This window comes from Carya illinoinensis, chromosome 3, assembly GCF_018687715.1.
Source record: "Carya illinoinensis cultivar Pawnee chromosome 3, C.illinoinensisPawnee_v1, whole genome shotgun sequence".
Taxonomy (NCBI): Eukaryota; Viridiplantae; Streptophyta; class Magnoliopsida; order Fagales; family Juglandaceae; genus Carya; species Carya illinoinensis.
Genome location: NC_056754.1, coordinates 2,848,015 through 2,864,000, shown reverse-complemented (window position 1 = coordinate 2,864,000; position 15,986 = coordinate 2,848,015). Strand labels below are relative to the sequence as shown.

At 39.5% G+C, this 15,986-nt stretch overlaps 2 protein-coding genes across 4 annotated transcripts; both read left to right on the top strand.

Moving 5' to 3' along the window:
• Nucleotides 1–690: 690 nt before the first annotated feature.
• LOC122302481 (galactose mutarotase-like) lies at nucleotides 691–4,128 on the top strand. The gene is made up of 5 exons (XM_043113768.1): nucleotides 691–1,011; nucleotides 1,148–1,197; nucleotides 2,620–2,743; nucleotides 2,852–2,959; nucleotides 3,201–4,128. The coding sequence occupies exons 1-5, from the start codon at nucleotides 837–839 to the stop codon at nucleotides 3,833–3,835; spliced, it is 1,092 nt and encodes a 363-aa protein (XP_042969702.1). The 5' UTR covers nucleotides 691–836; the 3' UTR covers nucleotides 3,836–4,128.
• A 6,704-nt stretch (nucleotides 4,129–10,832) lies between these two features.
• Nucleotides 10,833–15,295, top strand: LOC122302480 (3-dehydroquinate synthase homolog). 3 transcript variants are annotated; one of them, XM_043113764.1, is made up of 10 exons: nucleotides 10,837–11,024; nucleotides 11,108–11,371; nucleotides 11,491–11,657; nucleotides 12,269–12,367; nucleotides 12,492–12,560; nucleotides 12,628–12,768; nucleotides 12,868–12,957; nucleotides 13,257–13,424; nucleotides 14,392–14,470; nucleotides 14,578–15,295. In XM_043113764.1, exons 1-10 carry the CDS (start codon nucleotides 10,970–10,972, stop codon nucleotides 14,703–14,705), a joined length of 1,260 nt encoding a protein of 419 aa, XP_042969698.1. In that variant the 5' UTR covers nucleotides 10,837–10,969; the 3' UTR covers nucleotides 14,706–15,295. The 3 variants fall into 3 exon arrangements, with proteins under 3 accessions (XP_042969701.1, XP_042969698.1, XP_042969700.1); XM_043113766.1 differs by having other exon boundaries at nucleotides 10,838–11,024; nucleotides 11,126–11,371; XM_043113767.1 differs by lacking the exon at nucleotides 14,392–14,470 and having other exon boundaries at nucleotides 10,833–11,024; nucleotides 14,578–14,763.
• The last annotated feature ends 691 nt before the right edge of the window (nucleotides 15,296–15,986 follow it).

Here is a 15,986-nt window from a genome sequence, read left to right as displayed (position 1 = left end):
CACACATATATCCCTTATAATTCCATGCACCTACATTACTCATAGGGCGACGCCATCAACTTTAAGTGCCAGAGTTGAATTTGTGAGGGAACGTTGATGGGGATTTGAATTGCATGGCCGACGGCACTATTATTAAACAAGCATGCCTAGCTATATAAATGAGTCTTATCTGTTACATGGAGAGAGAATTGAATGACTTTCTCATGCGTGATATGCTCACACATTTTTTATTCTGGAAATTACATCATGAGGCTATAGAGGGCTTCCGCTATCTTAAGGGGCAGAATCTACGTACTGGAAACCTCTTATTGGGCTAAAAAGATGCACAAGGTAGGAAACAGTCTTGAAAGGTCCCCCGGGAGGTGCTCTATATAAATCCTCGATGGTTCTTTCCAATGGCATGGCCCAGTACGTAGCATAGCCCAAACAACCATGGAAGGTGAAGACGCCGAAATGGCGTAAATGATACGATCCAGATCGCTAGATAAGGGTCAATGGAGTAATTCTATCTTGCTTTCTTTTATTTAGAGCATCTTGACCGAATTACAATCTCGTGGGACCCACTATGAAGAAAATATGGTTTTCTTTTGGGGCCCGTGACATGACAACGAAGAACGTCCCCACTCCCAACATTGTGCGGCCGTGCCTTTACCAAGTCAAAACACATTGCTAAAAACAGCGGAGCCTTTGTCTACCTTCCGACTCCTGTTATTGTTTATCTGTTCAACTGGTACCCATTATCTCTATTTAGCGCAAATTATCTATCTTTGCACATATATAAATATGCCCATTTAACCATCGAGATGCTCATTCAAAGAAACGACAATTCTTAAAAAATGTCCGAGACTTCTACGTTGTGCTGCTTCATCATCCTAGCTGCATTTGGGTTCGTCAATGGCTCTACAAACAATCAAAAGATTGGCTTTTATGAATTAAAGAAGGGTGATATCTCCTTAAATCTCACAAACTGGGGCGCAAGCATTGTCTCCGTTTATCTGCCTGATAAAAACGGTAAGTTTCTGCTCCTTGGTGCTTGTGAATCATCTCTTTGAATTTCTGGGTAGTTGTTATTTTTCACTGCTCCTCAAGAAGTTCTTCCCGGTGCTATTCTTCAATATCTTTAATTTGTTTTGGTGGCTCTTTTCAGGAAAGCTGGCTGATGTTGTTCTTGGCTATGATTCACTCGAGGAGTACAAGGTGATCTTTTGCTTCATGTGCGGCTATGTTTTATCTTTTATTGACTTAAAAGTTAAAACCAAAGATGTTGGATTTCCTCTTGTAGAGATCCACATGAATCTCTCTCTGATTTTCTCTCCCAATAAGTTCGTACAGAGCTGTGATAGCTATATTTGCTGTATACCCTGTCGTTTGTAGATAGTTTTCTTGTAGAAACGCCTAATCGGTAGCCGTCCCACCGCATGACCACTTTGTTTAACTTATTTTCGAAATTTATTAGGTAACCAACCATGTTATATAACTTATTGTCCAATTCGACATAGTCCCCAAAAAATCAGGAGTTCAAATCTATGCTTCTCTAAAAGGTAGGAACTCTCATAAAGGTAAAAAGGTTCGTCAAGGCACCTTCTCACTGTGAACTTTTTCTTCTTAATTTTCTTTTCTTATTCTGAGAACAACCTTCACATAATGATAAAGTTAGGGGTAAGATTTTTGGCATGACTTCAGCAAAAGGACAATATTATAACATAAATTATAGGCATTGAAACCAAACCACCATACAGAGAGTGCCAGCCTCATTTTTGGACGACTGGAGTACCGTGCCGCAGGTCTACTGATAAATGACTTCAGACCATGGTTTTCTAATTGAACCAACTGTAACGTATGATTCAGACAGGTGGGATGGATCTAAAAAGAAAAAAAAGGGTGGTGAGATGGAATTGGATAAATATTTGTTCATATGGCATGTGATTCTTCTTACATTGTATGTGGCTGTCATATGGTACAGAAAATTTGTGATATACTTCTTTTAATCAGCATTTTCTGACCTGGTTTTATTACTTACATACGTGTAGTCTCCACCCCCCTCCCAAAAAATCATTCTGCGCTCTCCTTGGTAGGTGCACTTGTAGAGACAGGTATAAAGGACACTTCTGCCTAATCTAAAACATACTAAAATCTCTTGCAGATCACTCGGATCTTGACTCTAGTCAAACTTATCTTGGCAGTTTTGATATGTCAATGATTTTTGCTGGCTTTATTTCATAATATTAGGTGCAATTACTTTGACTTTCATGGTTCTGAGGTTCCCATGGGAGATCAATATTTTAGTTCTTAGAGCTTTTCTTGTCACATGTATGGACTAGGTTTGAAATGGTATATCTCATGCACTTCACCAAATTGCTAACCAAATAAAGATGACATTGAATCTTGTCAAATTAAAATACAAAGGGTGTTTATTAGGATAGAGGAACATTCTGCCAAAGCCTTAGTAGATGATATACACCAGCTATGACTCCCTTATGCAGTGAGAGCGCACTATTATTAAGTGTGCTGCATGGTGCAGAATTTTACACTAAGCTCTATGGTTAGTTTTTATTCCCAATTTTTTGTTTTTCTTCCACAACAAGCTGATAACCTATTGCAAATTTCCAACCTCTCTAGACGGATTCCACATACATTGGTGCTATTGTTGGACGGGTTGCTAACAGAATTGGAGGTGCTCAGTTTAATCTGAATGGTACCCATTATAAACTAGTTGCAAATGAAGGGAAGAACATGCTTCATGGTAAACTATTCTTATTTTTAAGTCGCTAGAGATGAATATATCCTTCTCAATGGATTTTTCACTTGCCAAAAAAGAGCTTCCTCTAATTGTGACAGAATGTATTCTTAGGTGGCTTGAGAGGATTTAGTGATGTTGTTTGGAAGGTGAAAAGGCATAAGAAGGATGGCCAGGCTCCTCACATTGTTTTCACCTATCACAGCGTTGATGGTGAACAAGGTATGTAAACTTTTTAGTTCTACTTTAACCTTTCTCCATCACTGCTCTCTCATTCTTGTACCATTGACTTGATACTTGTATTTGCGCATGAGAATGTACAAAGTGGCAGGCATCTTTGTTATTTCAAAAATCTTTAAATGATGAGCTGGTGCTCGTGGACCATCCTTTGGCTGAAAATATAGAACCCCACTGGTTTTATATACCTATGCATCTTTTACGGATTCTTTTGAATCTTCTGCAGGATTTCCTGGTGATCTCGTTATCACTGTCAGCTATTTACTCATCGGTAACAGCCAGTTGAGTGTAATTATGAAAGCCAGAGCTCTAAACAAGCCTACTCCAGTGAATCTGGCCCAGCACTCGTACTGGAACTTGGGTGGCCATAACAGCGGCGATATCCTTTCCAACGAGGTTCATATCTTTGGATCTCACATCACAAGTGTTGATAGTAATCTAATTCCCACTGGAAAAATTGCAGCCGTCAAGGGAACACCCTATGATTTCCTCAAGCCCTACATCATCGGCAGCAAGATAAAAGATCTACCTTCTGGTTATGACATCAACTATGTGCTTGATGGTGTTTCTGGCCACGATATGAAGCGGGCAGCAGTGGTACACGAGAAGAAGTCAGGAAGGGTGTTGGAGTTGTTCACAAATGCTCTAGGTTTGCAGTTCTATACAGGTACCTTTCTGAAGGATGTGAAGGGAAAAGGTGGATACGTATACCAACAACACGGAGGACTGTGTTTGGAGACCCAAGCATTCCCTGACTCAGTCAACCACCCCAATTTCCCTTCTACGATTGTAAGTCCTGGCAAGACTTACAAGCATTACATGCTCTTCAAGTTTTCGACGAAACCCTCATCTCATCATTAGATCACATGGATGATGAGTTGAACCTTTATAACGACAACCTGAGATTTCCGTGTTTCCACGCTCGTACATCATGATTCATGTTAACCTATTTGCAATTTGTGTTTGGGTTCTCGGTTCAGCCAAAAAATTGAATAATTGTCAAGTTTAGATTTTATTGGGCTACCTCTTTCCCTCACAATAATTGTATCCAACTCTTCCAATGCTTCAAAGAATTTGTTCGATCTAGACACTGTTTATTGTGCTTCAACACCAGCGCCTTACGGCCATATCAATATCATGGTGGGTTAGCCGTCCGTTTGTTTTGTAATTATTAGTTGATTTCGTCCAAATGGCAACTAACTTAAAACCAAACTGGGTTTCCGAACTTGATAATTGATATTTCTCAAGTATGTACCCAATGATAAAGTTCAAGAACTCCATTTTCCGACCATGGTTAATTAGCAGATATATATATATATATATATAGAGTTTAATCCAACTACTGTCTCTTGTTATGATTGGAGACAATGACTAATGGCTTAGTGGGTGGTGCACTAGACAATAAACTAGTGGCTTAGTGGGTTGTGCACTAGACAATAACTAGTGGCTTAGGCACCCACTCACCATTATCCTCTAGTTTAATCAACCCACTTCACTAGTTTAATCAATCCTCTAGTGCATTAATTGATGCAACCCACGGATTGCTCTCCTATAAATAGGAGAGCTTAATTGTGCAGAATAGATATCAAGAAGAGAAGGGTGTGTGCAGAAGAAAGAAGAGTGAATGCAAGTGGGTGAGAAGAGAGAGTTTACAAAGAGAGAGAATTTGTTGTAAAAATCATTTTGTAGTGAAATCACAGTAGCTGTGGACGTAGGCAATTGCCGAACCACGTTAAATTTTGTCTCTCCTTTCATTTAGTTTCATCTCTGTCTCCGACCAGTCCCCAACAACTGGTATCAGAGCCACTAGGTTCTGTTTGTGGGGTGGAGTTTTGGTGTGGTAGTGTGGATACGTACAGTCTAAGGAGGTTCTGTCTAGGAGATTGGAAATTTTAAGTGTGTCCATTGTGACCCTCCAATCTTTCCTGGGAACTTACTTAGTGAGGTACTATTCATTTCTATGGTAAAAATTCAGGTTGCTCAAAATCAATTTTTGACAACTCCAGGGTGTTCCTTGCATCAAGACGAATCCGTTGCTGCAAACGGAATCGGAAACGGAGGTCGGAGGAGCCCACACGCGCCCCGAGAAGATTGGCGCGTGCATATAGTGCAACTCACGTGTCCCCACGCGCACCCAAGGCTGAGCCGAGCCAAGCCGAGCCGAGCCGAGCCGTTTTACTGGAGCCGAGCTGTTTTACTGGAGCCGAGCCGTTGACTGGAGCCGAGCCGTTTGACTGCCACTTGTCGCACTCTGGTTGGCCGAAACTGTTTTGGCCTATTTAAACTCAATTTTGATCCAATTTTGACGATTCCGGACTCGTTTTCAACTAATTCGAGTGTTTCAGACACAACGGTGATCTTTATTTATTCAAATTTGAATTCATTTGTAAAGTTATGGCTGGAGAAGAAGCTAAAGGTGCTGGTATCGAGAAATTTGACGGTACAGACTATGGCTACTGGAGAATGCAGATAGAGGATTATCTCTATGGGAAGAAACTACATCTTCCACTCCTAGGAAGAAAGCCAGATGACATGAGCAATGAAGATTGGAGTCTCCTTGATAGACAAGTGTTGGGAGTCATTCGACTAACACTGTCAAGATCAGTTGCACACAATGTGGGAAAGGAAAAGACCACGGCAGATTTGATGAAAGCTCTATCAGACATGTACGAGCAGCCATCAGCCAATAACAAAGTGCATTTGATGTACAAGCTATTCTACTTGAGAATGGCAGAAGGAACTCCAGTTATTCAGCATTTGAATGAGTTCAACACCATCATCAATCAATTAGCTTCAGTGGGGATTGAATTTGATGATGAAGTACGTGCACTGATTGCTTTGGCTCAATTGCCAAAAAGCTGGGAGGCCATGAGAACAGCTGTTAGCAATTCTTATGGCAAAACAAAGATGAAGTATCAAGAAATCCGGGACCACATTCTTAGCGAGGAAGTTCGCAGGAGAGATACAGGAGAAGCATCAACTTCCAGTTCTGCCTTAAACCTCGAGACAAGAGGTAGAGGAGCTAGTAGAAGTTCAAATCGGGGCAGGTCAAAGTCCCGAAGAGGCAGAAGCAAATAAAGGTCCGGAAAACAAGTACAGTGCTGGAATTGTGGCAAGATTGGCCACTTCAGAAATAATTGCAAGGAAGCAAAGAAGAAGATTGAACATGACTCTGCTAATGCCACAACAGAAGATCTCCAAGATGTCTTACTCCTTTCAATCGACAACCAAATTGAATCTTGGGTGTTAGATTCAGGAGCCTCATTCCACACTACAGCACACCGAGAAATCATGCAGAATTATGTCACTGGTGATTTCGGGAAGGTGTACTTAGCAGATGGTGAAGCGTTGGAAATCGAAGGCATGGGAGATGTACAAATCAATCTGCCCAATGGAAGTGCATGGTTGCTACAGAAGGTGCGACATGTTCCAAAGCTCACGAGGAACCTGATTTCTGTAGGACAACTTGATACTGATGGGCACTCGGTACTATTTACCGGTGGCACGTGGAAGATAACAAAAGGACCTATGGTAGTAGCTCGAGGCACAAAAACAGGTACTCTATACATGACTTCAAGCATTAGAGATACTGTTGCAATTGTTGACGCAAATGCCAACCTATGGCATCAAAGGCTTGGTCACATAAGTGAGAAAGGAATGAAAGTACTATTATCCAAGGGGAAGTTACCAAAGTTGGAATCCACTGATTTCGACATGTGTGAAGGTTGCATTTTTGGGAAACAGAAAAAGGTTAGTTTCTTGAAAAATGGCAGAACTCCAAAATCTACAAAATTGGAGTTGGTGCACACAGATTTGTGGGGGCCATCCCCAGTCGCTTCTCTTGGAGGATCGCGGTACTATGTTTCTTTTATTGATGACTCAAGCAGGAAAGTATGAGTTTATTTTTTGAAAAATAAATCTGACACATTTGACACTTTCAAGAAGTGGAGAGCCATGGTTGAAAATGAAACAGGCTTGAAGTTGAAATGTCTGAGGTCAGACAATGGCGGAGAGTACATCGATGGAGGGTTCAAAGAATTTTGTGCTGCAAATGGGATTAGATTTGAAAAGACTATTCCCGGGACACCGCAGCAGAATGGCGTAGCTGAACGCATGAACAGAACTCTCAACGAGCGTGCCAGAAGCTTGAGGCTGAATTCAGGATTGCCTGAATGTTTTTGGGCTGATGCAGTTAACACTGCAGCCTATTTGATTAACCGGGGACCTTCAGTTCCCTTAAAGTTCGATCTACCAGAGGAAGTCTGGAGCGGAAAGAAGGTAAATCTTTCCCATTTGAAAGTTTTTGGCTGTGTATCATATGTTCACATAGATTCTACTGATCGTAACAAGTTAGAAGCCAAATCCAGAAAATGTTTTTTCATCGGTTATGGTGATGAAGAATTTGGCTATCGATTTTGGGATGATAAAAATCGCAAAATCATCAGAAGTAGAAATGTAATTTTCAATGAGCAGATTCTGTACAAAGCCAGGTCACAAGCTGAACCTGAGGAGCAGCCAAAGAAACCTGAGGTTGTTGACTTTGATGTTACTCGAGTCAACACTGATCAGAACGAGGATCAAGAGAATGATGATCCACAGATCAAACAACGTACACCACTCACTGTTATTCGAAGATCTTCAAGGACAATTAGGCCACCACAGCGGTTCTCACCATCTCTATACTACATCTTGCTAACAGATAGTGGTGAACCGGAAAGTTATGATGAAGCTCTACAAATTGAAGATTCGATCAAGTGGGAGAAAGCCATGCAAGATGAGATGGAGTCACTGATGTCAAATCAGACATGGGAGCTAACTAAGCTTCCAAAAGGCAAGAAGGCTTTGCACAATAAATGGGTGTACAGAATTAAAGAAGAGCACAATGGTAGCAAGCGCTACAAAGCCAGAATGGTCGTGAAGGGGTTTCAACAAAAGGAAGGTGTCGACTATACAGATATTTTCTCCCCAGTTGTAAAGTTGACCACGATCAGGCTAGTGTTGGCAATTGTGGCTGCAGAGAATCTACATCTTGAGCAGTTAGATGTAAAGACTGCATTCCTTCATGGTGATTTGGAGGAAGACATCTATATGCACCAGCCACAAGGATTCTCAGTGAAGGGAAAAGAGAATCTAGTTTGCAAACTGAAGAAGAGCTTGTATGGCCTAAAACAAGCTCCACGACAATGGTACCGGAAGTTTGACAACTTCATGTGCAGTAATGGATTTACAAGACTGCAGGCCGACCATTGTTGCTATATGAAGAACTTTGACAACTCTTATATTATCCTACTGTTATATGTAGATGATATGCTCGTTGCAGGGTCAAGCATCGAGGAAATCAATGAACTGAAGAAGCAGTTGTCAAAGCGGTTTGAGATGAAGGATTTGGGTGCTGCAAAACAAATCCTTGGTATGAGAATTATTAGAGACAGGTCTAATGATACTCTCAAGCTCTCCCAGGAGGAGTATGTAAAGAAGGTGCTCAGAAGGTTTAACATGGATAAGGCGAAACCAGTAAGCACACCCTTAGCTAGTCACTTTCGACTAACTAAGGATCAGTCGCCAAACACGGAGGAAGAGCAAGAATGCATGAACAGAATTCCCTATGCATCTGCTATTGGTAGTCTTATGTACGCCATGGTCTGTACAAGGCCAGATATTGCACAAGCAGTGGGAGCTGTGAGCAGATACATGAGTAATCCAGGAAAGCAGCATTGGGAAGCAGTCAAGTGGATTTTGAGATATCTACAAGGCTCTTCAGATACGTCACTATGCTTTACGAAAGCAGGTTTAAAACTACAGGGATATGTAGATGCTGATTTAGCAGGTGACGTTGACAGCAGAAAAAGTACTACTGGATTTGTGTATACGCTGGGTGGTACAGCTGTATCGTGGGCTTCTAAGTTACAGAAGATTGTTGCTCTCTCAACTACAGAAGCGGAATACGTTGCTATAACTGAAGCAGGGAAGGAAATGGTTTGGTTGCAGTCATTCTTGGAAGAATTGGGAAAGAAGAATGAAAAAGGTATTCTGTACAGTGATAGTCAGAGTGCTATTTTTCTTGCAAAGAATCCAGCCTTTCATTCCAGAACAAAACACATACAGTTGCGATACCATTTTATCCGATCTCTTCTTGATAGTGGACAACTGATACTTGAGAAGATTCAAGGAGCAGAGAACCCAGCAGACATGCTCACAAAAGGGGTTACTGCTGACAAACTGAAGCTGTGTGTAGCTTCAGTTGGCCTCCGTACTTAAAGGCATGACTTGAAGTTGCTGTGATGGTTGCTATGAAGATATGTAGACTCATTTGTCTCCAAGTGGGAGATTGTTATGATTGGAGACAATGACTAATGGCTTAGTGGGTGGTGCACTAGACAATAAACTAGTGGCTTAGTGGGTTGTGCACTAGACAATAACTAGTGGCTTAGGCACCCACTCACCATTATCCTCTAGTTTAATCAACCCACTTCACTAGTTTAATCAATCCTCTAGTGCATTAATTGATGCAACCCACGGATTGCTCTCCTATAAATAGGAGAGCTTAATTGTGCAGAATAGATATCAAGAAGAGAAGGGTGTGTGCAGAAGAAAGAAGAGTGAATGCAAGTGGGTGAGAAGAGAGAGTTTACAGAGAGAGAGAATTTGTTGTAAAAATCATTTTGTAGTGAAATCACAGCAGCTGTGGATTTAGGCAATTGCCGAACCACGTTAAATTTTGTCTCTCCTTTCATTTAGTTTCATCTCTGTCTCCGACCAGTCCCCAACATCTCTGACTCTGAGTCCTTAGAAATTTATGATATCTCGAATTGGCAATATTGCACAAACCTCATCTATACATAATATTGATGCCTGCCTTCAACCTGTGGCACTTTTCTTATACTAGAAAGAAATCACCATGACTATCAGCTCAACCTAGTTGGACATTATTCTCGTTAATTTTCTGCTATGGAAGTTGTGTTCGAACTAACACAATGCAACCTAGGTGCTAAATGTGACAAAGTTGTTTGTATTTTGTAATATTCCTCGTAAAATTAAGTCAAAACAAAAAGGGGTTGAAAAAAGGAATGACAATTTCTATTAGATCATTCTAATAGGTGCATGAAATGTTATTATGGTTGTATCTATTAAGAAGATAATGCATTAATTTAGCCAACTATGGTGCCATGAGACATATGATAAGTTTTTCATTTCTAAACATATAATAACTCTTTTCTCCAAGGATCGCGCAAGTCTTTTTTCTATCTGGCACTAATATATTTACATTAATTCTTAGTATCGTTATATTATGTGTTTATATATAATATTTAGTTATTTTATAGAAACTTGGTTTTAGAACTTTTTTTTTTTTTTCTATACAACCTTCAAGTTCTCTATATTTATACACGGTATTCCTTTATCATAAGTAATAATTATCAATAAAAAATTATATTTATGGAACTTTTTTTTCATACATTGTAATGTGTGTTGTTTTTTTAATAGAAAACACTAAACTCATCAAAGGTCGGTCTTGACATTGGGTACCGATAAGTGATTTTTTTTTTAATTTAATAATTAACGAAATATTTTTTTAATGATGTTGTGAATTTTTTTTATTAAAAAATTATTTAAAGATATAAAAAAACTCAAGCTTTTTGTTCTTCTCGAGAGATTTTTCGAGCTCTTTTTTAATTATCATTTTTTCGTCGTTCTTTTATTAAAAAAATTTACGGGATGAATAACATTTTTTAATAATTTCAGCGACTTTTTTATTTATCAGATTATAAACTTAGGACGAGTCTGACGACAGATCGTTTAATTGGACTTAAATGAAAAGTTTCAGGTTTATCTACTCGTGCGGAAATGGCAGGTCTTCATTGGCTCCTACTCTACTTGACCTTAGGTTCTTTACCTCATTCGAGAATAGGAATAGGATACCACAACCTAATTACGACATGAAGCTGCTATACATTCTGATTCTGCTTCTTTGGTTAGGCTGTCGGACTTCGATTCTCAATGCTGGTTCTTCCGTTGCTCAAAATTACCATCTTTGAACTGGTTCAAGCTCCATGTAAATCAACTTCATCCGGCTACTCAATTTTTCCACGCCCTTTCTTGTTCTTTTCCCTTTTCTTTTGGTTAATTCTAGTTTAGCTGAACGAATCTTCGCAGATAAATGGAACCCGTGCAGATCAAATTCCTGGGCCAAACACCATTCTTCGAATTCTAAAAACTTTCCTTCTGTCGCAATGCGTGCTTCTCATTCGTCTATGACGTCGTCTTCTGGTTCGTACGAGAAATCGAAGAGCGTGTGGATTTGGACGGAAAACAAAGAGGTCCTGACGGCCTCGGTGGAGAGAGGATGGAATACTTTCGTTTTCTCGTCTCGACATCGACAACTTGCTCATGAGTGGTCTTGTAAGCTTCATAGTACCTCCTCCTGTTCTTTTGAATTTCTTCGTTACAATGAATTATTCTATTCTGCAGATATGGTATATTAGTTTCTTAGTTTTCCCTTCTGCTTATGTGGTTTGCAGCCATTGCCTTAATAAGTCCTCTCTATGCTGAAGAGGGAGAGATTTTTGATAGTGAGAGTAAAAGGGTTGCCACGATTTTTGAGGTTTCGAATCCCCAAGAATTACAGCAGCTGCAACCTGCAATTGGGCACGCGGAGAATGTTGTTATTGATTTACTAGATTGGCAGGTTTGCTTGTTGCTGGATGCTCATCATAATTCCTATCTTATGAAATTTGTTTCTACGCTCTTTAATTGGCCTTCAAGTACTGCATGTCAACTAACAGCGTTTATGGAGTTGTTTAAGTTATGCCAGAAATAAATCAGTTTTATCTGTATCTGAGAATATCTCTAAAGTCAAAAATGTTTTCACTTATGGGTAGTTACAATGCAAAGTCTTGGCCAATTGCTCCATGACTTGGAGGTTACCAGATATTGTGTGAAGTTGTATAATAATTATGGATCTTGTTAAACACAGTTTCTCTAGACTAGTTTTTTAATAAATTGAAAAGTTCCTTTTATTTCACTTGTTTTGATGAAAACTTCTCAGGATTCATTATCAATGCAAATTTTCTGTTGTTTCCATTAGCTATTGAACATGGTGGTCCTGATGTACAGTACTTTTCATTGTACCAACGCGCGAGATCTTGTGCAATATCGGGCCACATTTATGGGTGTTTTAAATTCTAGGACAATCTGTGCCGCAGTTCTGTTTCCAGCACCACCCTGTTAACCTATCTCTAGTACGTGTTATTTTCAAAATAAACCCAATGGCTTTTTCTTTTTTGTTTGTCTCTAAAGGTAATTCCAGCGGAGAATATTGTTGCAGCATTCCAAGGCCATCAAACAAAAGTGTTTGCGATCTCAAAAAATCATTCTGAAGCTCAAGTCTTCCTTGAGGTATAACTTATATTGTACAAGAGTAGGAACAGCTGGTGAAATTCAATATTCGATTATTAAAATTGTCAATTTGGCTCTTAGAAGATGCATCTTGACTTCCTTTTCATATCCATTTTTTGCACAGGCCCTGGAGCATGGTCTGGGTGGAGTTATCTTAAAAGTTGAAGACGCTGAAGATGTTCTTCAGCTAAAGGTATTTAGTTTTAGGATAGGTCTTCTTGAGTGTAAGGCACAGATAATTACCTAATAAATTCTTTCAGGACTATTTTGACAGAAGAAATGAAGTGAACAACCTTTTGAGCTTGACCAAAGCCACTGTAATTCGAGTTCAAGTTGCTGGAATGGGAGATCGAGTTTGTGTCGATCTTTGCAGCCTCATGAGACCCGGTGAAGGACTTCTGGTATTTTTCCACTTTCTCTTCTATAATTTTCCCCTCATGATCTACTGTTGAGCCAATTGAGTGCGATGCCATCACTTTTATGGCCTGTGTGTTCCTTAGGTTGGATCTTTTGCAAGGGGATTATTCCTCGTGCACTCAGAATGCTTGGAGTCAAATTATATTGCAAGCAGGCCTTTTCGAGTTAATGCAGTAAGTTTTGGCTTTAAATTTGATAGAGGGCTGGTACTCAGTCCTACAAAAAGTTTATTTTGTCTCAGTTTAGCACCTGGGGAACATGTAGCAGTTTATGTGTTTTCTAATGTTCTAATGTGAAAAGAGCATCCAACCTTGAACAGCCAGTTTTTTGCCTTTTTGGAAAACTAAGAAACAAATTAGTCAGTGAATATATTCTTAAGAATGGCAGAAAGTTGTCAGAGCCATTTCCTGGATGACTGGGTTTGGTATTCTTGTGATTATGTAATTTACCAAGTACATTTGGAACTTTACAGGGACCAGTACACACCTATGTTGCCATTCCAGGGGGAAAGACTTGCTACCTTTCTGAGTTAAAATCGGGCAAAGAGGTGATAGTAGTTGATCAAAAAGGCCAACAACGAACTGCAATTGTTGGGCGTGTGAAGATTGAGACTAGACCACTAATTCTTGTTGAGGCAAAGGTACATATTTTATAAACTTGGAAAGAAAGTGATCTCTTGATGTTATTTCAAATCCATCAGCTGTTTACTTCATGCATATATGGTTTGATGCATCTTTGATTTCTCTTTTACTTGCAAAATGATGGCCCCAAAACATAATGAAAGAAGCTGGGCTGAGAGCAAGTTTCATAACAATTAGTCAAGTGAAGTTCATCGGTTCTCAGCAACTAAATAATGTAGGATACGTACACGCTTCTTCCAAACCTATACCTTGCATTCCCCGGTAGTTTGAATATCTCCTATCCCATTAGTTATGGTAGTGTCTCCATAGTCTAGATTCACATTGCATAACCCCCTGACTCCCCAAAAAAAAGAGGTTGGTCGGACACTGCTTGTCATCTTACCTGTCTTTCACAGCTCCCAGAATTTGTAGATAGGTCTGAATTTATTACTTCTCTACCAGAGCTAATTTTCTTCTTCTTTTTTCTTTTTCAAATAAAAAGTCTACTAGAGCTAGTTGTTAATGCTCTCTAATCTATTTAGGCCTGTACCAAAGCTTCCGTCTTTTGTAGCCAGGTTCTACCATACCCAACTGGATTGAACATATACGCCACACCTGTTTGGAAAAGAAATTGCAGCTTCTGTAAATCCCATTCCTCATCCTTCACCACTTCACATAGTCTCAAATCTGGAATTGTTGTTATTTCCACTTCATTTACAAGCCAGCCCGTGCCTCTCCACTCATCAAACCAAAAGGAGATATTACCTTCTCTAGCCAACCATTTATTTACCTTTCAACACCTCAGGAAGGAGGGATATTATAGATTTCCAAAGAATTGTATCTTGTTTTGACTGCTTAATGAGAGAAGGATGTCTACCATTGTCATATTTGGCCCTAAAAAAAATACTCTGCCCATATAGATTTAGATTTTTCATCTCAATTCAATATCCAAACCAGCCCTAGTTTTCACACCTTTTACTGTTGCAGAGAGATTCGGATGACCAACCTTTGTACAGCATCCTTCTACAGAATGCAGAGACTGTTGCTCTTGTTTGTCCCCATCAAGGTCTTTTCTGACTGTAGCAAGTGGTTTCTTCTCTGGTCAAATTTATTAGTTCATTACCTATTTCCTTGATATGATAGAGTGTAACCTTGATTCTCTGTCTTCTGCAGGAAATGGGCTGCAAAAAACAGCAATTCCTGTAACTTCACTCAAAGTTGGAGATGAAGTTATGCTAAGACTACAAGGAGGGGCCCGACATACAGGAATAGAAATCGAAGAATTCATTGTGGAGAATTGAACGAACAAGGTGACATATTCTTCAAGTGGAATTTGTTTATGACCTCCCGTGGATACGATGCCAAGAGAGGTTGCCTATCCACTCTCACAAAGGACAACACCATTGGTATGGTTTGACTGCACGCAATATACTAGTCAATTGCGTTAAAGCATGCGGTGGACATTATGATGGCACCATCATGTGGAACCTATACTAAAGTGCTGGAATAAATCGTGGTTATTTCTCCATTTTACAAATTGCATTAAAAAGTAAAAACTCTCCCACTAGCAACACTTATCAGGTAGAAGCCGAGAACCTAGCTTTTCATAGGAGTTTCATAAATGAGGTGAGGGCACTAACAGAGATCTGACATCAAAATATTGTGAAGTTTCATGGGTTTTGTTTATATAAATGATTGATGTTTTTAGTTTTAAGTATATGGAAAGGGGAAGCCTAGTGTCCTAAGCAATGTTGCTGAAGGTGTGGAATTGGATTCGAGCAAGAGAGTGAACATCATTATTAAAGGCATAGCACGTCTTATCTTACATGTATTATAAACGCATCCCAACGATTATTCATCTAGATATATCAACTAGCGATGTCTTGTTAAACTCGAAATTGCAAGTTTTTTTTTGTCTTATCACTTCGGCACTGCTAAACTCCTTGATCTTGATTCTTCCAATCAAATATTAGTTAGTTGCGGGCACCAATGGTTATATTGCCTCAGGTAAATTGATCTTTTCATGCTAATTTATATCAATTTATTTTTATTCACTCCCACCTATAAAGATATAAAGAAAGCCACGCCGCACCAAATCCCGCCTTACAATGATATACGTGTCCCAAAAATTTCTTTCTCACAAGAAGCCAATAGCCATGGTTGGATCAAGGAGTGAAAGTTGAAACTCAATCACGGAATGCTAGCAATTAGGTTGAATATATGGCTTTACCTCTCGTCTTTCTTTCACAAATTTGTCACTGTGGTTGAAAGGCTGATTTACTTTGATAAACCAAATACCGCCAAGTGCTCAGTTTTAAGTCTGGTACTTATATCAAGGTTCTACAATTCTGGGTTCATTCCCCGTGACAGATTCTTCAATGGGTTACATTTCTGCCGTCAGATAATGCCCATATCTTTCTTCGAATGAGCAAGAATTGAGACGGCTCTAAATAGTCCCTTACAATGCATCTCTTACTTTTTGGTATTTTTTTCGCTGCCATTTTTATGTTCTTTAATGGTGTTAACAGTTAACAGAAACATAATTTAGGAATGTACGTGTTTTCTTGGTTCTGAATGTGGAA